We start from the raw sequence: 25,802 nt of genomic DNA on the forward strand, positions 1-25,802 counted from the left end.
ACGAACTAAAGATGTGTATGCGGACTAAGTGAGTAGGATCAGGATCAAATGGCAACCTTTTCTTTCATACAAAAATGCTTTTCTCAGTGACAGAGCTAGTCATCAGTCTGCCCCCAACACTCAAGAGTTGGTCTTACAAGCAGAAGCCTTCACTTTCCTCCATCACATTGTCTTCACAACTGTCACCTTCAGGTTTATTTTCCACATGGCGGAAGGCCTAAGGCAGAGTGAACCTTAGCTGGAGCCAGGCCTAAGGGGCCCTAGGAGAGCTCTGCAGGATGGTTGGGATACGGGTGGAATCAGGGTCAGGAGACCAGACTCCTACTGGCAAGGAAGGACACCAAGACTCAGCGAGTGGATGGGGCCTGTTCCAGGTCACACGCAAGTGAGTGGCAAAGAAAAGCCTGAGCCCAGAGCTCTAGATGCCCAGCCTGTATCCTTTCTGGGGACCCCTGTTGCTCCCAGTATAGGTCTTGCTGGGAGGGACTGGATGGGGAAGGGGAGGGAGGACCTTGGGGTTCTCTTTTCAACCCGAGCTTTGTCCTTTCAGCTCATCACTCTGAGAACAAACCCAGATGCAGCAACTCAGAACAGACGATTCCAGTTCACTCAGAATCAGAAGAAAGAAGATTCTAAAACATCCACCTCAGTCACCAGCGTGAACCAAGCAAGCACATCCCGCCTAGAGGGCCTGCAATCAGAAAACCATCGTCTGCGAATGAAAATCACAGAGGTACCTCCCACGGCGGCGCCAGGCAGCGCCCCACTCTCCCCTCTGAGTCCCGTGTGCAGGTGCAGGGGTGCCCAGCTGCTGCTCCCCACATCTCCCCACATCTCCTCCAGGACATCCTGCATCACAGCTGTGCAGTCCCGTCTGCTGTCTTTATGGCTGCAAGGACCAGGGGAACATGAACTAGAAGGAAGTCGTTAGTCAGAATCCGGCAGGAGTTTATTGCCCACCTGGCCCAGGCTCTGAGGGTCCAGTAATGCCTCGGTTCAAGATGTGCCCAGAAAAAAAGGCATTCTTAGATATTTGTGAACTCCCAGGTTACAGTCATGAGTGGAAAATATTCAGTTTTTTGACTCCTGTATGTCTCCTTCACTTCAGACTCTTCTGGTCACCAAATATGAGGAGGCCGTTCCCACACCAAGCAATTCTCTCTGACACCAGCTGGCTGTCCTACAGTTTCACTCCATTTTAACACTATCTGCCTGGAGGGCTCCATCTCACAAGATTGCCCCCACCCCATTTCAGATGCCAATGACAAGTAGTAGGTCCCCAGGCCACCCACAACTTCTACCTGACTTAGCTACAAATCAGAGGTTCCCACAATCTCCCCCTCAGGTTTGATCGGTTTGCTAGAGCAGCTCACAGAACTCAGGGAAATGCTTGCATTTACCAGTTTATTAAAGGGTATGATAGAGGATGCAGATGAATAGCCAGATGAAGAAACCCATACGGTAAGGCCAGGAGGGTCCCAAGTGCAGGAGCGTCTGTCCCCATGGAGCTGCGGTGTGCACCTTTCCAGCGTGGGTGTGTTGTTTGCCAGTCCAGAAGCTCTCCAAACCCTGTATTTGTCGGGTTTTTATGGAGCCTTCATCACATAGGCATGATAGATCATTAAGTCTGTTTTCAGCCCTTCTCCTTTCTCAAGAGAATAGGGATGAGGGCTGAAAACCCCAAGCTTCTAATCATGGGTTGTTCTTTCTGGTGACCAGCCCTCATCCAGGAGCCCACTCAGAGTCACCTCGTTAGGACAAAAACACTCCTATCACCCAAGAAATTATAAGGGTTTCAGGAGCCCTGTGTCAGGAACAGGGTTGGGGTGGGGAGCAGCCAAACATTTTCTATTATTTCACAAGTAGCTTCCTAACTGTGTGCCCCCCTCAATTTTTTGCTCTCCCAATACAACCCAGTAATCACCCACATCTGTATGATGTACCTCAAAAGAGTAGAAAGTGAGGAGAAACTTTTCAGGAAAGAGAGTTTGCTGCAGCAGACGTCACCTTTCTCCTGAACGTCCTTAACTGGTTCTTGAGTATTTCAGAGAGGCCATAACCCGATTCCTCTGTACCCAGGCCAAACCTCAAATTCTGGACTTTGTATATCCGGGAAAGGAAACTAAATTACCTTCCCCCTCTCTACCCCTCCCTTTGGGTCAAGGGTTGTGACTGGGCGCCTGGTGCTTGGGCTATGTGTTTAATAGATGAGTTCTTATTTGATGAGACAGGAAAGGAACAAAGGAGTGTGTGTTGGTTAGGATACTGGCTAAGTTGCTGTAACAAAGAGGCCCCAAAATAAAGTGGCCCAAAGAAAATATACATTTATTTCTCTCTCACCTAATGGTCCTAAGGAGGGAGGTCCAAATTGGCAGGCAGCTCTGTGCCCCAAGGTCATGGCCAGATGAGACTCCTTCACTCTCGTTTGCCACTCCCCAAGGCGTTTGTTTTCCTCAACGGTACAGTCAAAGCTGAGTGAAAGGCATGTCCGGTTCCCAGCCTCAGGAACAAAAAAGAATGAAAGTTCATGCCCGAGATTGCCTTTTAAGCAAGTGATACTACATTGTACACATTTTGGTTTACTCCAGTTGCATTGGCAAGAACTTATACATCACGCTTAGCCATGGGAAAGCTGGGAAATGCAGTCCCCAGCTCACAGTCCCAAGGAAGAAGTGGGATGTAGGGTCATCAGATGAGATACCGGATGCCCAGCTAAATTTTAATTTCAGACAAACAGCCAAGCCTAATTTTAGTATAAGTATATTTCGTACGATATTTGGGTTATACTAAAAGATGATTCCTTGTTTTCTGAAATTCAAATGTGACTGAGCATTCTGTTTTTAGTTGCTAGATCTGCCAGCCTCGACTGTGGGGGGCTCCCAGTAGTCTACCCCAAAGATCCTCTATACAGTCGTGCGTGCATGTAAAGCTGGCTGCTTTGGGATGGGGCACCCCGTCAGCCCCTGGAGCCAAGTGGGAAAGGTTTCCGTCCCTCAAAGCCCACCGCAGTTTCTGTTTTAGTGTCAGACCTCTCTATGACTAATAATGCCACATCTCTGTGCCTTGACATTTGACTTCTACATGCACACTCCAGCAATGAAAAGTCAACTCACTTTGTCTAGGAAACCAAATATCCAAACCACTGTCAAAACTCTTAAAATGTTGCATTGTTTTTCCTGGAATTAAATAACAGTCCAACCTCCCGTTACTTCCACCCTTTGATCCTAGCCCTGCTGTTCGGATCACACAGAAAAAGGTATCTCTCTCCTCCTCCACATGAAAACTTATTAAACAATTCATGGCTGTACTCTTGACATTGGAACTGCACTTTACAGTGTATAACGTACCCTCCCTGATACTGTAGTGTGACGCCCACTACTCTTCCCAACTACCATCCACTCCCCAACACACACACAGTCCCCAGGCTTCTCAGGGCTGAACTGCCCAGGGTTTGTATCCGATTTTTACCTAACCTGGGAAAACTGGGACTCATCACGACCAACTCCTCTGAAGAAGCCTCTCCTAGGCTGAGTCCCTGTGACAGTGTGAGGGTCAGAGCTGGCCAGCCCTGCAGATCTGTCCTCCCTGCCCCCCAGGGTCCTGCTACTTATTAATAATAATAATTACGGTAATATTATTATAGTAGATTACTCTTATTATGTGTCAAGCCCTAGGCTAAACTTTTCTTGTATTATCTCATTTAATCTTCAGAAGAATCCCATAAGGTAGGTTCTGTTATTAAGCCATTCTACAGATGAAGGAACTGAGACTCAGTTCTCATCAGCCAGTAAGGAGCAGCCCTGGGTTTGCCCCTAGGCTGGTCCAGCCTCAGAGCCTGCACTACAACACTCTCCCACCCTGCTTCTCTGGGCTCGCTTGGTGGCCCCATCAAGGTACAAGCCTGCACTGGATGCGTCATTGCAAATCCCAGGCCCCTCTTACCACAGCTTCTCCCAGAACAAGAACTGCCGGGCCCTTCTGTGTCTCTTCTCCAACAAGCAGCAGCCCCTCCAGCCCTCAGTGCCCTCCCAAAGCCAGGCCAAGACCCAGCCCTGTGGTCCTGTGAGCTGCTGCTTGGCTCCCATGGCCTGGCTGCCAGCGCCGGGCCAGGGGCTCCGACTCAGCTGGAGCCTTTGTCTTCTAGCTGGATAAAGACTTGGAAGAGGTCACCATGCAGCTGCAGGACACACCAGAAAAGACCACCTACATTAAACAGAACCACTACCAAGAGCTCAATGACATCCTCAACCTGGGGAATTTCACTGAGAGCACAGGTAAGAAGGGACGGGGCCCCTGGAACATGGGGCCCTGGGTATCAGACACCAGCCATCCATCTTCCATTTTACAGATGAAGAAAGTGAGGCTCAAAGAGGGGGCGGGCTTCTCTGAAGTCACACAAGCAGAGCTAGGGCATCTGAACACACATCTTCTGACCACAGTTCGGTGTCCATCTGGAAACCCACTCTGCCTAGAGCTGAGGCTTCAGTTTCTCAGTCGCTTGGGCTCCGGCTGCACACGTACGCAGTGTAGCCCACGTTCCCAGTGATCTGACTGGGAGGATTTTGCTCTTAACAGAGAGCTTACCTGTACTTTTCCCAACAACATTCCTTGGTTTCAAATGCATCTCATCAATGTACAGGAAAGGAATGATTAGCGGGATATGACATGACCCTCAGTCTCCCCAAACCACCTGGGAAATACAAGCTGAAGTAACACAAGCCACTTTTGCCCACATTTCAGAAACATTTTTAAAAATCACCAGTGTTGGTAAGAGTGTGTGGAAATGAGTATCCTCCTGCAATGGTTTGGAAGCCAGTCTGGCACCCTCCAAATGTTAGATGTTCAACCTCTTAACCTAGCAATTCCATTAGGGGGCGCCTGTCCCTTGGACATACTCCCACTCTGTAGGCAGAGATGTAGACACATGCTGTTCTTCACAACATTATTTTTAGGGGAGGAAAACTGGAATTAACTTAAATATTCATCATTTGGGGTAGTTTTATTAATTATAATACAGCTAAATACGACACATAACACAGCTCTTAAACAAGGAGGTAGATCAATTTGGGTAGATATGGCAAGATCTCCAAGTGAAAAAGCAAGATGAAGACCAGCATTACGATCCATATAAATGAATATGTGTGTGTGTGTGTAAGTGCATTTTTTAAAAGATTTGGAAGAACAAACACAAAATTATTAATAGTCTCTACCTGCGTGGAAGGGGACCGGCACAGTGCAGAGGGCGGGTGAGAAGGGAATCTTTCACATTTCATTTTATGTAATCGTCTACATTTCTATTTTCTGCATTTTATCATTAGTATATATTCATTAATTTGTTATAAAATTATTTTTCAGTCAATAAAAATTGTTTATTTTATTCTTATAAAGTTAATAAGTATTCTTATAAAAGCAATGTTATAAACTTATATAAGATGTTGATTATTAAAAATGTTTAAACTGAGATAAGTAACAAGGAAATTGAAAAAGTACTATTCCTAGTAATTTTAGTATTTGGTAAAGTTGGGTATTTCAAATTTGCATGGGGAAAATGAATTATTCAATAAATTTATTTGGGATAAATGGACCATCTAAAAAGGAATAAAGTTAGATCCTTAACTCATACCTTATGCAAAAATAAACCCCAAATAGATAAAATATTTAAATATAAAAAATAAAGCCATGAAGAAAGCATAGGAGAATTTATTTTATAATCTCAGAGGAAGAAAAGCCTTTTTCAGTTTGATGCAAAATATAGAAACCACACACAAAAAAAAGGTTGATAAATTGAACTACGAAAGAAAAATATTTAACAATGCAAAAGCTATCACAAGTACAGTCAAAAAACTAAACAACAGTGTAAGCCAAAAATTGTTATAACTCAGATAACAAGCTTAGTCCCTTACACATAAGGAGAAATCATATGTAATTATAACCAAAGTACATATAATTATGCAAATACATATGAATATGCAAATTAACAAGAAAAGATCCAATAACCCAAGAGAAAAATGGTCAAAAAATTCTCATAAAAGGAAATACAGGTCATTCTTATGCTTATGAAAAGATGCTCAACCTCACTCCTTATTAAAGGAGTTTGAATTAAATTTGCAGTGAGATATCATTTTCTCCTATAAAACTGGCAAAGACTAGAAATGAAAAATTTGCTTTGAATGTGACGAAACAGGTGTGGAAATGGGCATTCTCAAGTAACTCTTGTTATTCGCGATAATTATGTGTCATAACGTCACTATGAACTGTGAATTCATGAGTCCCGAACCATCATTCCTTGGGGAAATAAAGGGTTAGGTTCCTGCAAGCCTCTTGCAGGTTGATATTTCTGTCAGCCGATCAAATACATAACTTGGTTTTATGTGTGTTTCTCTTCAAAGGCACCTTATTTAATATATTTTTTTGATTCATTAGTATCGAACTCTCAGTCAACAGCACTATCACTTATGCCTGGATGAAGTTTATTTTAAAACACATACTTTCCCCATCAGACACATCACAGCCTAGACAGCACTTCAGTACTGCTCTTGGGGCCCATTTTAAACAGTGGAATCATCGACACAAAGCACAAAAACGTGAAAAACGTGGCCCTAAATAGACTGCAAAAGGAGCTGGAACAAGAAGGCTGACTGTCACCTTCTTCGACCTCAGCTGGGAATGTGCATGTTGGGCGGCTCAAATTTTTTGTCACTCTGAGTGTGTCAACCAATGACCATGAAAGCATGACAAGTATTAATTTGGGGGTTACACATAAATTTTAGCAAGTAAGCAAGTTTATGAATACCGAATTCATAAATAAGGAAGATCGATTGTACTCACATGGGTGCAAAATGACTCATATAAAGTTACCCACTGCAAAGGAAAAAAATGAAAAAGCAAATAAATCCAAATCTGTCAGGTGGGGGCCAAGTTTTTATATTTTATATTTCTTTACATCCCCCCATGTAGTCGGAAGCACAAGGGGGGCCGAGAACATGTTTCATCATGTTCTGTGGCTACACTCTGGTTCTTTGACTGGAGACCTCAGACTTACATGTTAGCATGTAAGTAATCCCTTCTTACTGGACAAATTAGGATTCTAACTTTTTGCTTTCGTAAACAATACCAATTTAAACATCTTGCATATATCTTCACACACATCCTGAATCATTCCCTTAGGAAAATTCCTAGTAGTGGCAATTCTGAGTAAAAGTTACACACTTTCTGTAGTGTTTGATCCTTATTGACAGCAACCCCCAAAAGATTATGCCAATTTATACTCCCATCAGCTATTACTATTATTCTTTTCAATTCCCAGCAGATATGTGCAAAATATGCCTTAGAGGGGTGTTTTTTTTTTTACTTCATCATTACATTTCTATGCACCAGTAAAAAGGGCCTTTAGATTAGAACCTCTCATTTCTAAGTTATGCTGCCTACCTCGGTTGGCTTATTTTCTGTTATTCTTGGAGAAAAGGAGGGTGCAGGACACGCCATACACATCCCCAGCATGGCACACCACTTCCATCGCGGGGTGGAGGCATCTCGGCTCCCTGCCTTGGTTCCAGGACAGCTGCTGGAGAGACCTGGGCTTGGAGAACGCAGAGGAATGCTGGGATCTTTTGCATTCTCTCTCCTTAAGCAGCATCCTAAAAAGATTGCATGGTTGATTTTTAAAAATCAAGTTAATAGAATGTGTTGTGATATTGTTGTTTTGCATTCAGATGGGGGAAAGGCCATTTTAAAAAATCACCTCGATCAAAATCCCCAGCTACAATGGAACACAACAGAGCCCTCCCGAACATGCAAAGATCCTATAGAAGATATAAACTCCCCAGAACAGTAAGTACCTTCTCCGAGAATTACTGCCAAAGAGTGCATGACAGTTTACAATTTGCACAATATTTCCACATGCATTATTTTGTTTGAACGCCACAGCAATCCCATGATGCAGGTCAAATGACAATGCTCATTTTACAGATGAGAAAACTAATATTCAAAAGAGGGAGGTGACTTGTCAGAGCTCACCCAAGTGCCAAGTGCAGGAGATGGGATTTGAACTTGAGTCTGTCTGATATCAAATCCCATGTTCTCCAATATTGCACACTGCTTTTGTCATGTATAAAATTTCACCTTGCTATATGCATTTATTTAACTATGGCTTATGGAGTCCTACTATGTGTCGGACACAGCAGTGAGGAAAACAGACAAGAATCCCTCCCTTCGTGAAGTTTCCAATCTATCTGGTAAGACAATAATTTTTAAAAGCAAAACCTAGTATGTTAAATGAATGATAGGTACTTTGGAGAAAAAAACAGAGCGGAAGAGGGGCTTAGGAAGTATAATTTTAAATAGAGTGGTCAGAGAAGACTCAATGAGAAGGTGACATCTAAGCAAAGACCTAAACATCTCAGTTTGCTTTGTTCCACGGCAGTTTTTAGCTCTTCCCAGCTCCCAGCAGATTGGAAGCAAAGATTAGGCATGTCAGCCCTGCAGGCTGGCTCCTGGGGAGTGACAAGTGGTGAGGAACCAACAAAAACAGCTGAATCACCAATGTTGTCATTTTGGGCCACTTAGTGTTAGAGCTAATAGCCTCTCAACCCACTTAGCTCTAAGGCCTCCCCGGCATACAGTCCAGAACAATTACTGATGGTTACATGGCATTTGTCAATGGTTTACCTATCAGATCCCTCCGCTAGGCTGTAAGCACCTTGATGGTTAAGATATGAGTCCTTCGTATGGACTGAATACAGTTTCCAGCACTGATAGGTCCTTGGCAAGTGTCTATTGAATAAATGAGAAGATAAACAGGATTCCACCAGACAGCAGAATGCCGTGGCACTGACAAGCACAGATGCTCACCTTGCCCGGGCAGACTTTCCCAGGTACTCAGACAGGGCACCCTTTCCCAGGTCAGAGTTTATTCTTCAGCTCCCCTTTTCCTGGGCTCTTTGTAAACACCATCTTGCCTTAAGGAATAGATCACAGCTGACATTACATAAGTTCAACTTTAATTGCAAAATGAGATCTCCAACACTCTTATCTCATGAGCTCCAGTGAAGCATCTCTTGGGAGAAGTCCTTCTGGCCGGCCAACAGGTTCTTAGGGTGTGGGGGCAGCACTGCATCTGTCCTCACTCATCTCAGAACCCCATCAATGTCCTACATATACTCCAGGGCACACCCTTTTGGGAAGAGGACGCCCCCGTGTATGGATGGGCCTCTCCCACAAAACTCTGTGGCTTAACAAAAGAAGCCAGAGTCCCACCTTCCCAGTTCTGGCTTTGTTTCTGTGAGCAAGTTACATCAACTCTGTACCCTTCTCTAGTCTTTATAATGGGAGGAGCAATACTATTTTTACCTACTGGGTTTTTACAAAGAGCTGGGTTTTTTCCCTGCCTGAGACATAAGAAGGTCTAAGAATACAAGGAATGCAACTTCCCAGATGCCATGGAGAACTGCACAAAGTGCAGCCAAGCAGAGCGGAGAGTGGGGGGTAGGGGGGTGGCGGGCAGCGGCCTGGGCACGTTTCCCCAGAGCAGCCTTTCCAGCAGTTAAGACGGCTTCCCGACCTGCCAGTCACAAGACTGATGAGAAGGCGGGTGGGAGGGCGTGGCAGTGAGAAGGGAGTCTGAAGGCAGCTCCCTTTCTCCCCGCCCGTCCTTTGGCCAGGCCTCCATCGGCCAGGCCTCCATCGGTCACTCATCACTCAGACTCGCCCCCTAGCTCTGGTTTTTCTGGCTGCATAGAGGGCTGGGGGGCGGCGGGGGGGGGGTGGCGCTTAGAAGAGGAAGGGGCTCACTCTCTGAGGGAGTTAGCACAAAGAAGATGACATTTGAACTGGAACTTGAAAAATTAAAAAAAAAAGCAGTCCTTCAGATCAAGGTTGGAAAGAGAGGACTCCAGGCTGGGGAAACAGTGTGTGCAAAGGCAGGACTAGAGGCATGACTGGTATTTTGGGGGAACCTAGCCACCAGAGGGTAGGGTTTGCAGGGAGAGGGAGAAGAAGATTCAACTGGTGAATTTGGCGAGAGACAGATCTTAGGGAGCCCTGAGTATCCCGTCCCAGTGTTGAAAAGAATGCTGGTCACCTAAGAAGCCGAAAGACCCAAAAGGAACCTATTGGAATTGGCCCAGCAAGAAGGGCTGAGGTCCTGGGCAAGGAAGGGACAGCGGAGTCAGTGGGGAAGGACAGGGAAGCTGAGAAGCCTTCCAGGGATGGAACCCAACACCAAGTCCACGTGGAGGCCTGCGAGCGCAGGGGATGAGAACTGTCGGCGTTTGCAGCAAAGCCCTGTTAGAAAGGAGTCACTAGAAGCTCAAGAAGCATCCTCCTTGCTTACCGTCTCCCTGGTTATCCCCGGGGCAATAGTTGGCAGATGAAGGTCTGCATTAAGTACCTGCTGCATGGGTGAATGGTAATATGATGGGATGGACAGATCTTGGATTCAGAGAAAACTCTGCTCCTACCATCAGCCTCTTGGCCAAAGCGAGTGCAAGGAACTTTCTGGTGAGCAGGCAGATACCCTTCATTAACACCCCTCCCTCTCTCTGTCTCTCCCTGCTGCAGCATCCAGCGCCGGCTGTCGCTACAGCTCCCCATCCTCCACCACGCCTACCTCCCGTCCATTGGAGGCGTGGACGCCAGCTGTGTCAGCCCCTGTGTCAGCCCCACCGCCAGCCCCCGTCACAGACATGTGCCACCCTCCTTCCGAGTTATGGTCTCGGGCCTGTAAGGGCGGCAGGCCTGGGGCCGGGGCCTCCCCCATGACAGAACCACATGGAGCAGAGGCGTCTGCTACAGGAACCCTGTCGGCTGTGGCTGCAGAGAAGCTGGGCGCCACGGCTGGCCTTGTGGGACTGCTCGGATGGCACTCAGGTGGACAGGATGGGGGGCACTTGGCACCTGACCTCGCGCCTTATTTGGGAAGTTTTTATTCTTTCACAAAGAAGAGGAATGGAAATGACTTCTTCCTTAATGTCTGAAAACAAGGAATTGGGATATTTGAAACTCTGCAAAAAAAAAAAAAAAAAAAAATCCTAGACAAGGAGAGAGTCACTAAAACTCCAGCTAGAAGTCACTGAACAGCCTTGGGAAGAGGTGAGGGGCTTCTGGAGAAACCACCTCTGCCTCTGCACACGCATCACTGGCTGTGGCCCCCCAGGCCAGCCCTTCTCCCCTGTGGGGAAGGAGGTGGGCAGGGCAGCCAGGCCCCCAGTTGCCAGTCCAGCCAGCCCTGGCCTTCTTGGAACAGGGAGCCTGCAGGAAGGGCGGCCAGGTGCAGCTCTGCAGCAGGTGGCCGAGAGCTGGGAGCAGGCTGACTCGCATGCCTCCCAGTGGGAACTTACTCTCTGATAAATGCCACACATTAACACAATAACACCCATTCTGGACTGTGGGGATTTAGGGCACGTCACTGCAGACACGCTCTGCAGCATTCACCGACAGTCGGTCATGCACCCACCACACTGGCCATGTCCTTGTGTTTGTACCAGGTGTTCCCGGTAATAAGTGGGGCCACCTGAGCTAATCATGGAATGTCTGTTCCCAGCATACACAAAAAAAAGAAAGACTGTGCACTTTAACCTCTTTCATCAGGGCCCAAAGGCTGGCCAGGTTGTTTGGGTTTTTTTTTTTTTTTTTTTTTCCACTAACTTTGTTTCTGACCAAAGTGAAGCAGGGGCATTCTTCTAGAAGACATCCCTGTAGTCGTAGGAGAAGGAGTTGCTAGCTGAGGGCTTCCTGAGGCTTCCAGAAGGTGGCCTTCCATCCAGACAAGCTGGTGAGCTCAGCCCTTGGGGGTCACGGAAGTGATCAGTCAGCACACTGATTCTTGTTCATAAGATTGCTCTTCCCTTTTAATTGAACCCCATAGAGCACTGGCCTAGGAGTCAGAGAGACCTGAGTTCAAGTCCTCACTCCGCTGCTGACTCCCTTCATGACCTTGGGCAAGTCACTGGTGTCTCTCTGAGCCTCAGTTTCCCCTCTTTAACAAATAGGGGTTGAAATAACACCCATCCTGCCTACCTCACACGGTCATTCTGAGGATCAAAATTTGATCTAATCCAGGAAAGCTTCATAACCAAGCAGTGAAGCAGCCCTGACCTGTGAGGTACCAAGATGATCATGACCTTCAGCCCTCGTGACAGCCAGGGGTGTGGCCTAGAGACGCTCCCAGCATAGCCCTCTACCAGGATCAGCCCCGCTGGAAAGAGGCTCCCTCTGACTTTTGTGACATTCCTAGACAGGTTCATTCTTTGCTAAAGAAAGGCCTGAATGACAACGTCCAGGACGTCTGCACAACTGAGCAGTTGCTCGCTCCCTAAAGAAACCTAATGGCAGCTTCAACAGGCAGGCAATAATCTCTTCCCAGACCACTGAAGTCAGGAATATACTGCTGTCACCGCCAGGCTTTGACACAAGGGCCCACGGGAATCTTACCATCGCCAACATTTCGAAACATCCTATTTCACGTAGCATAGCTTTCCTCTCCCCTCCCCCAAAGAGAGGTTTTGGAGGTAATGTAGCTTTTAGGGGGGGAAAAAAAATGTTAACGCATCACAGGTCAAGTTGACGTCATTGTCTGTTTAGGCACTAAAAATCGGTGTTGTCGCTCACTGTGTATTACCAGTATTTACTTGCTTTCTTGATTTCACCAAAATCAGATTTCATTTAAAGGGCCACGTTAATTTTTCAAAGGGAAAGAGACAATTCATTGTACATAATGTATACACACACACACACACACAGACACGCACACACAATACCTGTAGAAATATTATTCCAGCATAGCAGGAAAAAAAAAGAAACAAAAGTATTGGACAGTCGGAGGTGAGTGTACGTCCGTGACCCATTGTGACTCCTGAACACACACAGTCTTCTAGGTTAACCCACGAAGTACATTCTCTGTCTTAATGATACTGTAGGTTCACCCATTTTTTTTTTTAATTTCCCTGCAAATAACAAGACCCACAGAAGTGACTCTAGCTATTTAACGGTCTGTTCTTTTATACGCAGCAAACACACCGTACATTTCCGAAAAGGCTTCAGCCTGAAGGCGTTCTCCAATGATGTTAGTGCACAAACGCTTTAAATTAGACTGGAACTGCCAGAATCAAATGTAAATGAGGAATTTCTCATACCCCTATTGCATGGTATCGATTTTTAATAAATTGTTGCAAATTTGTTTTTATGAATAAAAGGAAAAAAACCTCTCGTCTTCGATGCCTACACATAAGCCCAAAATGCAGGTCAGACCAGGCCATATTCCTCTGCTCGAAACGCGGGGGCTTGTCTGCTCAGCATTGTCCCTTCCTTCAGAAGCTGCCCTCCATGCCTTCTTCTGACGGTATCCCAGCAGCCCTGTTATCACAAGGGCCAGTTTCTGGCCACAGGTGATGAGTCCAAAGTGGGAACCTGACCTGAGCTGGGCCAATAAGTCTCATCCCCAGGATTCCTTCATGTAGAGAAGTGTAGTCGGCATGAAAGAGAGAAATGGAGTCAACAAGAAGAGAAACATGATCAAGAGATGGGTCCTGATGGTACCCGAGTCCCTGGGTAGCTGTTCCTGAAGGCCAGCAGCACCTTGGCCAGCAACACCATCCCCATGCTAGGACATTAAGGCCTTCCTTGGTATCTCAGTTCTTCCAATAAATCGGCCATTTTGCCCAGGTTAGTTCAAATTCAGTTGCCATCACTTGGAGCCAAAAGTTTCCTGACTAATCTAGAAGCCTCACTGCCCTACCCCGCCAGCCCTGACTCCCTCTCCAGGCCATGACAGCCTCTGAGATTTGGCCCCATGCTCCTTCCCAGCCTCCCCACCCGCACTTCCTCTACCATGGTGCGTGCTCAGCCTGCAGCTCCCTCTCAAATCTTCCCCATCCTTCAAGGTCCCATCCAAAACACCCTCCTCCAACATGAAATCCTCCCTATTTTCTGTGCTGAGGACGTTGTTCCTTCCTCACAGCGCTGGGTACATGCTCACACTGGCCCCTCCTCCCCACCCCTGACCATGAGCCCCCTGAGTATGGGGTCCCATCCACTTCCTCAATGTCACATCCAGCATCAGGCCCTCTCCCCTGGCGCAGAATAGGCTTCTTCGGCAGAATTGAATATTTTGCCTGAGGCGTATCCATATTGGTTACTGGGTCTGGAAGTCTAAGCAAGGGCAAGGTGGTCAAAGCAGGCCACATAACTGGGTGCAGGCCCCAGTAACAGGGGTTCTGGACTCAGGCCTCACTGGAAGATTGGTCCCAGGCTGGAGATTTCTAGTGTCCCAGATACTCAGTGGTGGACCTGACCCTGAGAAAGCCCTGCTCCATGTTACCTTTTGTGTAGCTCTCTAATGTGATCTAGAATGTTCGAGGATGGGAAACGTGCAACATGGAGGAGGAACTTACCCAAGGTCACCTAGCGAATCATAGCAAAGGCAGGAACGGAACCAGAATCCTGACTGGTCTTCCTTCTCTACCTAACCCAGATTCACAGAAAATAAGAGCTAAGAAGGGCCTTAAAGGTCTTGGCTAAACTCTCGTTTTATAGGTGGGGAAACCGAGGCCCAGCAACAGGAGCCAAGGTCAAGCAGAAGGCCCTGAGGGGGCGGACATGGGACCTGGATGGCGCGGCTTTGAGACCCCGGCCCTGTTCCGTGAGTCCGCCCCCTCACGCCTGACCCGAGACCACGGGGAGAAGGAACAGCCGCAGGGGGGGACACCATGGCATAGAGACGTTTCTCCACTTGGGTTCTGGAGAGGTCTTCGGAATACTTCCGCACTGAATATCAAGTCAACCGATAAAGACGTCTGACCTCTCCTCTTAGCGCATCTGAAAGAGAGACGCTCCCCAAGCGCTGATGAAAACCCTCATACTGTCGGCACCCACGTTCATGCCCTGCTAGGCCTCGAGGAGCAGGTTCGTGCTGACTGAAATCTAACAGAGAAGCCCAGAGAGCAGTGTTGCGCTTTGTTCTTTTTCGAAGGGTTCTCTTTGTCTTCCTTTGGTTATGACTGAAAAGAAAGACTATTTCCCAGCCTCAAAGAGAGGCATTCTAGAGTTGGAGCCCTTTGAGAAAGCTGCCTGGGCATCTCTTCACCCTGTGCTGTGAAGACAACCCTGGGATCTGCCCGGGGTGGGGGCGGGGGGGGGGGGGGTTGGGGGGGGGAGGGGGGGCGGGCAGTTCTGGAAACAGCCAGCTTGAGGTACCAGCCAGAGGCCTGACCTTCCGGGCAGTTACCTGTGCAGTCTCCTCTCTGCAAAGACCCTTCTGGGACCCAGTTTACAAGCCAATGATGGAGAGAGGAGGTAGTGCCGGGCATAAAAAAGCAGACTGGTGGCCGCTGGCTACTCTGCCTGGCCAGCCCCATTTTCCACCCCTCCTCTGGAAGCACAGCTCTCCTAAGGAAGGAATCTGGAGGAACCACCCCTGCTCCCGTCCCTGAACAGGGATATGCACATCACCTAACCCCAGCCAATCAGAGGCCTTCTCAGAGTTTCCTGCCAGAGTCTCAGGTCTGAAATCTTGCCCTCCACATGGAGAGAAATGAAAAGAGGGAAACTGAGCTCTAATGACATTATTAGGGTTCAAGGACCAGCAATGTCTAAAGATACATCTGCCTGAGCATCTTGATTTTGAGCCAATACGTCCCTTTGTCTGCTTACAGAGCAGGGTTTCTATTACTTAGAACCAAAAAAAAAAATTCTGTAGGAATCAGGAGGGCTCTACGTGAGGGCTCATTGTTGTCTGAAACTTTTGAGAATTCTGCCCTCCTCCCCTCCCCTCATTTTGAGCTGACATTTGGGGAATATTTCCCTGTTCTTATGTGTACCACTGAGTACAAAAGGTGGGTACAGAGACATGGGGGACAAAGAAGCCCCAGGAGGCTAAAGAAGGGTCAGTGGGCCAGGCTGAGGACCTGAGGACTGGCACCAAGCTGTGTGCACCCAGAAAGGGCCCTGTGTCTGTTCCACACTCTCTACACTTGTCCCATGTCTGTCTTGACTTAATACTTTGCTATTGTTATTGTGAAATTCTTAATAACTTTTGAGCATGTCCCATGTAGACCTGAAGATGAGTAGGAGCTGGCCAGCAAAAGAGAGAAGGAAGAGGAAGGCATAGAGAGGAAACTGGCAGTCCAACTCATGTAGGATACGCATACCTGCTGTTGGCTCCTTCCCAGGCCAACCGGGTTGTCACATGTTAATCATTTAAACCAAGATTCATGTGGCCTCAGATCCCTGAATGATCAGACATCACACAGCCTGTCTATGTGTGATGACATGGGCCGTATCTCATAATCTTCAGCCCTAGATACAGATTTCTATTCCCCAACTTATCTGGCTGTGTGGCTTTGGATGATTCACTCAACCTCTCTGAGCTTCTGGCTCCACATCTGTAAAATGGATATGATACCTCATCCCGGGGCTCAGGTAAATGAAAGTGCTTGTAAGCACTGAGATGATACTTGTTCTTTCCCAGACGCGCAGACCTTAAAATGAAGAGCTTCGATAGGTGCAGTGAGGCAGCCGGTGATCATCTCATCTCCTGACAACAGAATGTATCTTAAGTAGGAAACAGTTAGGGAAAATATCCTGACACACTCTGTGGAGGAAAAGGTGAGATTCTGAAGACAAGGCTAAAAAAGAAACAAAACAACAGTTTTATTATAAAGGACTAGAAATTTGGGAGTGGAAGGAGAGAGAAAGATGAGAGAGGAGGGGACAATGTTCAAGTAACATGGCAGTGCGGCCAAAAGACTTTTAAGAACAGAGATGTCAGATAATCGATTTTAAGGCATTTGTGTTGCGATAAAAGTAAACCTTCTCTTTCCCTTCACTTCAACCCCTCCTGCAAAATCTCCCTAAACCTTTAGTAACATTTACTAGACAAGCAAAAGTCTCGTGGGTTTTGGTGGAAATGAAAGTAAGGGACTGATTCTATTTAGGCCAAAGTGGGGATAAAGAAGCAACCACAAGACGCAGCAGGGAAAATATGTCCCCTGCACAAGCAGGAATGCGGTGACCGTGGGCAGGTAAGCTCCCCAAAAATGCACAGAAGTGTTGGAAAAGCATTGACTGTCCTTTCCCAAAGCCAGGTATGGGAGGGAATGGGAAGCATGGATTAACCCCCTCTAGACCTCACAAGGCATCGTCACCCTTGCTGACATTGAGGTTACATAAGTAACAGGAAACATTTTATCCCATAGAGCCATAAATCTCAGAGACCCTGAATGAAAAGGTAGAAACACTAGAAAGCAAGACCAGCAACTCCATGATCACCTGAATCCCAAAATAAAGTCCACACGCACAGCTTTTAAGTGGAGTGAAATTGGAGAAGCTGCCCGCCTGCCGGTGATGCTGAAGAGCTATCAGCTTGGTTGTCTTTGCTCTCAAGGTCATGGCTGTTCTTTCTGCTCTGGTCCACCAGCCTGTGACTGGAGAGTTCTGGCACTCATGGAGAGTCTAAGCTCTGTGTCAAGAGGAAACACGTTTGATTTTTCTTCATCTGAATCCCAGTGCAAAAGACCCAAGGCAATGTTCCTCGAACTTGAAAACTGTAGGACCATCTTTTAAGACATGGCGTTGACTTAAATTGTTTTCGTAAAGAAAATTACCTAAATACATTCCGACTAGATATACTGATGCTTACATCCTTCATATAAAAGCCAAACAAATTTGTAAATGAAATGCAAACAAAATGACAAAACCAATAAAAAATATATTAACAACATTGATTTAATGGGATAAATGAGATTTTGTTTAAAAATAAAGCGCAGCTCACGACAGGAACACAGTGCCAACTGCTTCCAGGCACATTCCTTTGAATTCAGCCTGCCTAGTGTGATGACTCAATTATCACACTGCTTTTCTGTATTTAAACTCCTGTGAAACTTCATTTATTCAGCAGGCCGTGATATCATTTGGCCTTCACTAGGCTCTAACCCATCAATTCTCTGTTCAATCCACCTTTGCTTCTTTTTCCTCAAGAGCCATTTACAGTCATGGGGCCACCCCGATAATACACACAAATCAAATACTGATGCTCTTTAAACACTAGGCTAACCGCCATGCAGGCAGTTAGATCTCACAGGGACCCTAGAGTAGGAATGATCATTGCCACCCTTTTGCAACTAAAGACACACAGGCACAGAGGGTGAGTGCTGTCCTGGGTCACAGGGCAGGAATAGAGAGCTGGAGTTTGAACACAGGCGGTCCCAGGCTGGAGCACACACCCTTTACTACTTCCTTAAACTGCCTCATCACAAGTAGCTGGATTCAGATGACCCAGAATATGCCTATTTAAGTTGTTTTGGATGATCTTGAAATGAAAACACAATCTTTTTTGTTCATTTCAATGGTAAGTTTTATATTATGGATTTTTATTACCATAAATAACAAACTTAGGAAATACACACATGATTAAGACAACTCTGAGCAGCTCACAGTGTCTTCCTTCCACCTGGAGCCTTCCCAGAAGCAACCACATCCTCTGTTTCTTGCAGGTATTGTTTTCCTGACTCCTAGCCAGAGACTTGGTGAGACTTAGGGCACATTCTTTTTTTGTTCAAAGATTAATACACCTCTGAGATTCATTTGTGGCGTTGCGAGAGGCACTAAACCCCAGTCTGAACAGCCTCTGGCCCAGACAGTCAATGTGAGAGGGGAAACCCTTACTACACCGAAGTCCATGCGGCCACCAACAGAGAAGAAGCTACACAGAGACAAAACTCTGCCCAAGTTGCCTATTGCCCAGATTCTCCCACCTCCAACCCCTGGCCACTGAATCCTGGAGCACTCAGGCCACCAACATCTAGCAGAAGGATTCTGCCAGCAAGACAGAAGATGCTCACCCTTCTGGGGAGAAATGCTATCCCTGGATATGATATTTCCTGCTTAGAAATGACCAGGTTGGCAAAAACTTGAAAATATCCAATTGCTATCAACAATAGAAGAGAAAAAAATATGATGTAGTATATTCACAGAGTGGAATATTATACAGCAGTGGAAATGCAAAAATGTAAAACTACATGTAACAACATGAATAAATCTAAAAACATCTAAAGTGAAAGGAGCTAGACATTAAAGATGATGTACCATAAGATTCCATTGATAAAAAGTTCAAAAACAAGCAAAACTAATCTATTAGACATCAGAGTAGTGGTTACTTTGGTGGGGAAGATGGTCTGAGGGGACTTCTTGGGGCTGGTCGTGTTCTGGTTCTTGATCTGAGCACTGGTTATAGGCCTGTGTTTACTTTGTGAAAATTCTTTGAGTTGTACATTTATGATTTATGATTTTTATATATATGCATATACATATAATCACACATATATATTTACATATGCATATATAAAATATAAATAAAATATGTATATTATATACACACACATATATAATATAAAAACCACACACACATATATAATCACACATCAATAAAATATGCCTTTTCTTGGACAGGGGAAAAAAATCCATGCGGAGTCTATGAAGATTCTGCAGCATAAAGACAATCAGCATACGAGAAGCTGAGACCGAACATACTTTGGGAAAAGATTTCCTGCAGGAAACAGAAGTAAATGTCAAATCTCATATGCTCTCTAGTCTCAAGAAAACTCAATAAAACCTGGTTTCTATAAGACAAGAGATTATGTAGATAAATTGATGAGACAAGGAAGAAAAGGTAGGGATGGAAGGCAAGAGGAAAGAGGAGAGAGGAAGGGAAAATCCTGTAATCGAAGTAGTGTCAAAAACTCCCAAATTTAATTCCTTCCCTCGCCCAGTTTTTGCTGCAATATCCACTCCCCCAAGAAGGGAGAATCTGTGTACCACCTTCCCCCACTCTCCATACCCACTAGGGGTAACCACATGTCGAGCACATGTTTTACTGCATGTAGTTATAGAATCTTGAACAGAAATATGAAAGTTTAGATAATGAATGTCGGGAGGTCCCTAATAGGTCAAAGAACTCACAATTCCTAGATCTCATACTAATACTAGTAGCTAACACTTATTAAATGCTTTCTATGGGCCAGACACTGTGTAAGCACTTACGTGGTTTATCTCAAATAATCATGAAATAATACTACAGGGTAGGTATTATGATTACCCTCAGTTATACAGATGAAGAAACTCAGGCACAGAGAGGTTAAGTAACTTGTCCAGAGCCACATATTTGGTGATCATGAAGCCAGAATTCAAATCTAGACAGTCTGACTCCAGAGATACTGGAGAAGTGGTGAAGGTACAACCAAGATTTGAGACTTAATTTCCCGTGGGAATTTTCTCTCCCTGCCCATTAAATGATGTTGCTACATTTTTTGCCAACCATACCAAGAACGTAAAACAGAGAAGTTCAGTTTTACAATTCCCTGGATTATAAATTTGTGAAAATTAAATATAAAACATCCCCCCATGTTATTTGATTTTTCAAAATATAAAGTAATTTTAAAAGCAAGTTGCCCTGGAACTCAATTTTCTTTTGCAGAATCTGGTTTATATTCAGAATTTAAAATGGAAGATAAAATAGAACAGTGTTCAATGTCTGCAATGTCAGGTCATTTCTTTCAAGATTCTAGAACTAAATGCTACAAAACATGGGCTTGATGTGTGGAACTGAATTTCCATTATGTTCAGTCATGTAAAATTTGACTGATAGAGTGGACGATCATTGCAATGATCCCGCCAGGTAGCTGGGGAGCCTAGTCTGACCTCCCAGATCATGTTACATTATGAGGTATACATGCAAATATAAACATTGGTTCTGTTTGCCTGATGCAATATTTTATAGGAAAACTGCCAATGAGAACACCATTTGCAAATAACTTCTCTGTTTAAATGAACATAATTGTGTTAAAAATTATGTATTTGAAAATCATGTGACAAATAAACATGAATTTCGGGGGCTATTATCAACTGGAAATGATATTACTCAAAAAAAAAAATAGATGTTAGCAAGTATATGATGATGTTCTGCTGACCAGAAAGCCTAAATTTTTTAAAACACATTTCAATAAGACTGAGCATTCCTTCCTTAATAACAGAACTAAAATTACCCTGAAGTAAGAAAATTAAAACATTTAACATGAAAGACAGCTCCAAATAACTTAAAGTATAATGTTCATTAGTGCATGTAATAAACCCTTGTAGTGAACACAAAGAAATTACATGATTTTGTTGATAGAAAGTCCATTTCCCTTGCCTTCACTAAATAGATGGGTTGAAGGAATACATAAAATATATCAGTTTTAATGATGTCAAGCTATTTACCTGCATGTCTGGGGTATGTTGTGGGGGTTGTGGGGAGAAGATATTGCTTGGTGCCTCTTTTAAGCCTTTTGACAAAAGCTTGGAAACACCCAAAATACCCAAGGGCAGTACACCACAAAGGCCACAAGGTGTCGCCTTCTGACAACCTTTTTCTTGCCCTGTAGCTAACACTATCCTCCAAAGGGAAGGAAGGGAGGGTGGGGAGGGATATTGACTGTATTTTGATTTAATTACCAGAAGTATATCCATTAGGAAATACAGCAATTAATACATCTAGAACAACGAGAGTTTCCCTTTAATGTCCCTAAACCTAAAACTCAAATCTTTTTTTTTTTTTCCTCTTCATTTTCTTTCTCCTAGAGCAACCCTGAGCATGTTGGCATCACTGCAGATTAGGGAAACCAATCTGAAAATTTTCCATCATTACCTTTTGGGCTTCACAAACATTCAATGGGATGTCCTGGATAGGAGTTATAATCCCTATAGTACAGATGAGGAAACCAAAGCCCAGAGAGGTTGTAATCAGCCAATGAAAATTCCAGCAGCCAATTTCCTGACACCTACCACCCCAGCTAGGGACTGTATGACCTGGCTATTGCCCATTCCTTGGAATGGAGGTGGTTAGAAGTAGGGTTTGACTATTTCACTTTTTGGAAATTAATGTAAAATATCTTATATGAAATTATATGATATGAATTTATATTTATTTATGTTACAAAATAAAACTTCAGGGAATTTCCATGAGTGCTCTAAGTCACTTTGAGGGGTGTCTTGGATGGGTTTCCAAGGAAGTTCGCTCTGTCATTAGGGGCATGTATTAGTTTGTTAGGGCTGCCATAACAAAGTACAGATTGGATGGCTTAAACAGAAATGCATTTACTCACAATTCTGGAGGCTAGAAATCCAAGATCACAGTGTCAGCAGGGCTAGTTTCTTCTGAGGCCTGTCTCCTTGATTTGTAGGTGACCCTCTTCTCCCTGTATCTTCACATGGTCATTCTTCTGTGTCTTAATCTCCTCTTATAAGAACATCAGTCAGATTGGAGTAGGGCCCACCCTAATGACCTTATTTTACTTTAATTACCTCTTTACAGGCCCTCTCTTCATTCTGAGTACTGGGGGTTAGGGCTTCAGCATATGAATTCCAGGGGAAAACAATTCAACTTGTAACAGGATGGAAAAGTTGAGAAACCTGCATTATCCCTTGCAATTCTACCATGAGAATGATAGTGTTTTAGTCTGTGTCCTTAATCTTCAATACCAGAGAGTTAAATGCTATGTATTTCTTTCTCTAAGGAAGTTAATTAATCTTTCTCTATGTGACTCTCTTGCTTTCTATGGGAGTAGAGCTTAGAAAAAAAGGTTTATGATTCCCTTTCTTGAAGTAAAGAATTATACTCTTCTAAGCAATTTAAAAACAAGAACAGATGTGTACTTACAACTCCATTATTTAAAATAATTTAAAAAATATATTTAACTGTGGCAAATATAGAAAAGCAAAAAGAAAATGAAAATTACCCTACTCCCACCACCTAGAGAAAGCATTACCAATATTATGCATCATCTTTCTAACCTTACTTTCGTACACATTTTTTTTTATTAAATAGCATGTTTTGCGAAAATAGTGTTGTCCTGCTTTTTAAAGCTAATATTTTTCACATCATTCCATATCAGTTACTTAACCAGTTTCAGATTTGAGGACATTTATATTGCTCCACATTTTTAAAAGTAGTCAGTAATGCTGCGATGAACTTATTTATAAGCTAAAGAGGGAGGGGGATAAGGGCTAGAAAAGAACAGTGGAGCCCCCAAAGAGGTGGACACAAATGGGCTCCACAGCCCATATGGAGGGATGTGCCTTGGACAAGAGGGAAAGAGCGAAAGTTAACAGCAAGAATAGAATGAGAAAATAAACGAGTTAGGGCCTGAGTACATTTATTTGTGTTTACAAAATTCACGGAGCCCAACCCCGCCCCAAGCGCGGCAGCGGGTTCCAGCGCGGCAGCAGCAACCGGCGCTGGAAGGAGTCGAGAGTGGGAGCTGGGTCAGAGGCAGGACCGGCTGCTTCGGTCCGCTGACAGTCACGCAGAGGAAAGGCGGGAGGGCAAAGACCACGAGCCGCGAGCGCCCAGAGAGGCGTCGGAAATGGCGCCACCGAGTCCGCCGTCTCTCTCAGCCAATGGCCGCGCGATGCGCCGCCCGGCGGTGACGCGCGCGACACCTGGCAAAAAAGGCGAAAGCCCGGACAGCGAGGGAAGAAACTACTCTTCTACGTTATTACGCAAGCTACCAGGGCAGCGTCGTCAATGACAAGCGTCTCTTTCCGAATCTCTCCCACCAGCTCAGTGACACCGCCCCTTCAATCAGGCCCGCCTCACGCCCGGCCGCTGCCCTCAGTAAAGATGGCTGACTGGCGTGGAAGGGAAGTCGGAAGTAGGCGGGATTCGGGGGGCTGGTAGAGGGCAAGTTGATGGGCGTGGTTTGGCTGTGGCTGGGGCAGAAGGGGCGTGGCTATCCTCCCCACTGGGTATTGGGTCAATGAGGCGCACCCATCGCAGCCAACCTCACCCTTCTATGGTCTCCTAAAGACCGGTCACTGCTGGCCTCGGCACGCGCAAAGACCTCCCTCTTCGAAGTCTCGGAGATTTGTCCAACAGTGGGTGCGCACCTCCTGTTTCTTCGCGGTGAGAGCGGCGATGGAGGGCATGCAGGAGAAACCCCCGGAGTCTAGCTCCTTTGCCCCCAGGTCCGAAGAGCCTACGGACTCGCCCAGGGGCCCCGAAGTGTTGCCTCCGGAGGAGTCAGAGGTCTGCGCCCGGGCCCTGGAGACGACCCCGAAGAAACTCTGTGGATACTTAAGTAAGTTTGGAGGCAAGGGGCCCATCCGGGGTTGGAAATCCCGCTGGTTCTTTTACGACGAGAAGAAATGTCACCTGTATTATTCGCGAACTGCGCAGGATGTCAATCCCTTGGACAGCATTGACCTCTCCAGTGCGGTCTTTGATTGCAAGGCGGACTCCGAGGAGGGGACTTTCGAAATCAAGACTCCCGGCCGGATTATTACCCTGAAGGTAAATGGAGCAGTTTTTCTCTTTTCAGTCGGGATGAGTTCCCAGGGCATGGCCCGGTGCGGGTGGGTGATCATAGTAGATTTACTGAAACAGTGAGCACGGATCCTAATCACCCAATGAACCCTGGGTGCCCAGGGTTTTGTGCTTTGCCAAGTGCATTCACACCCATTTCCTCATCGGATTCCCACACGAAGGCAGGAATGATGGACGAGAAACTGAGTCATAGGGAGATGAAGTAACTGGCCCGAGATCACTTATCTAGAGAGTGGAGTAGCACATACTTAGAATCCTGTGGTCTTTGTACTTCTCAGTACTGTATCAAAACTTCTTTTTGGATGTGCCAAACAACACAGTTACCTTAACTTTCTTATTCGGAGTTATAGTCAAGGTATGAGCTTTGCGATCCTCTCCCAAGGCCTGGATTCTGAATCATTTTTCTTGATGTTTTTTGGCTAAGGGGAGTGAGTGCAGAGAAAATGTCAGGAATTGAGAGGTAAACATTTAGATTTCATTGATCAGCCTTGAATGTTTATTGAGGCATGTCTAAACCTGTTTTCCCATCAGTAGGTTTTATTTGATCTTCAGGTTTAACAAGAAAGACTGAAACAGTGGAAAGGCCATGTTCTTTGAAATCAGACAAGATTGCATTCAGATTTTACAACAGTTACTTATTAGCCATGTGACCTCTCCGAATCAAGGTAGTTTGTGAGATTTAAAACAAGATGTATAAGTGTCTGGTACATCACAGGAACCCACAAATTGTTAAATTAATCCCAGCACCTAGAATACAACTTTATACCTGGTGGGTGCTCAATAAATGTTTGTTAAAGAAACACACGTGGTGATGAAACCAAAGTCAAAATGTTCATGCCAAGAGGAGGTACCCTAGAACTTAATTGGAAAGAAAGATCCGGGCTAAGAGTTTGAGGATTCACACTCATCAGAGAAGAATGTCAGGAGACAGCCTTCTCTACCACACCCCATCTTCCCATACTGCCACCTGAACTCCATCCAGTCGGGTATCTCTTGAGGTCCTTGAATATAGCCCATATTTTCAGTTTCCCTTTATTGTCTGGACCTGGCTGGTAACTAGCTAGGGTTAGGGGATCAGCTAAAATAATGGAAACCAGGAATTCCAGGCCAGGGAAAGCAGGCATTTTAGAGGTTATGTGGTTTACAGGTCATGTGTCCTCTCCTACAGGTTGAATGCTGTCTACAGGTTCTCCAACATGTGTCTTTTACTATTCCATTGGTCTATGTATCCTGGCTCTGTGCTAGGAACTGGGATGTGGGTCAAAATCAGACCTGCCCCCTGACACTCAAACAGTTTAAGGTCTGGTGAGAGACTGACAGGGAGATGGGTATGCACAGTACAATGTTCTATAGAAACACCGCGATAAGTCTGTATTAGAAAAGTATGGGGATGACATCTGAGTCTTGAAAGAAGTCAGTTTTCTATAAGCAGACAAGAGGGAGAAGGGTATTT

At 45.3% G+C, this 25,802-nt stretch overlaps 2 protein-coding genes across 4 annotated transcripts in view; both read left to right on the plus strand.

Annotated features, from left to right (window-relative positions):
- The window catches only part of GABBR2 (gamma-aminobutyric acid type B receptor subunit 2), a 328,955-nt gene extending 315,771 nt beyond the window's left edge, over nt 1-13,184 (plus strand). Inside the window, exons 16-19 of the mRNA XM_016146294.2 lie at nt 551-733; nt 4,145-4,274; nt 7,713-7,830; nt 10,558-13,184. Coding sequence (XP_016001780.2) covers nt 551-733; nt 4,145-4,274; nt 7,713-7,830; nt 10,558-10,723 — 597 coding nt within the window. The 3' untranslated portion in view covers nt 10,724-13,184. The remainder of the gene's footprint in view (nt 1-550; nt 734-4,144; nt 4,275-7,712; nt 7,831-10,557) is intronic.
- A 10,574-nt stretch (nt 13,185-23,758) lies between these two features.
- The window catches only part of TBC1D2 (TBC1 domain family member 2), a 44,875-nt gene continuing 42,831 nt past the window's right edge, over nt 23,759-25,802 (plus strand). For 2 of the 3 annotated variants that reach the window (XM_016146287.2, XM_016146290.2), the window contains exons 1-2: nt 23,988-24,104; nt 24,203-24,316. Coding sequence is in view for 1 of the 3 variants with exons in the window: in XM_016146286.2 (XP_016001772.2) it covers nt 23,942-24,316 (375 nt within the window). In the remaining 2 variants the exon portion in view is untranslated. Of the gene's footprint in view, nt 24,317-25,802 lie in introns of all 3 variants that reach the window. The other variant, XM_016146286.2, reaches the window with a different exon arrangement.

The sequence above is a fragment of the Rousettus aegyptiacus genome, unplaced genomic scaffold, assembly GCF_014176215.1.
Source record: "Rousettus aegyptiacus isolate mRouAeg1 unplaced genomic scaffold, mRouAeg1.p scaffold_m13_p_3, whole genome shotgun sequence".
In the NCBI taxonomy this organism is placed as follows: Eukaryota; Metazoa; Chordata; class Mammalia; order Chiroptera; family Pteropodidae; genus Rousettus; species Rousettus aegyptiacus.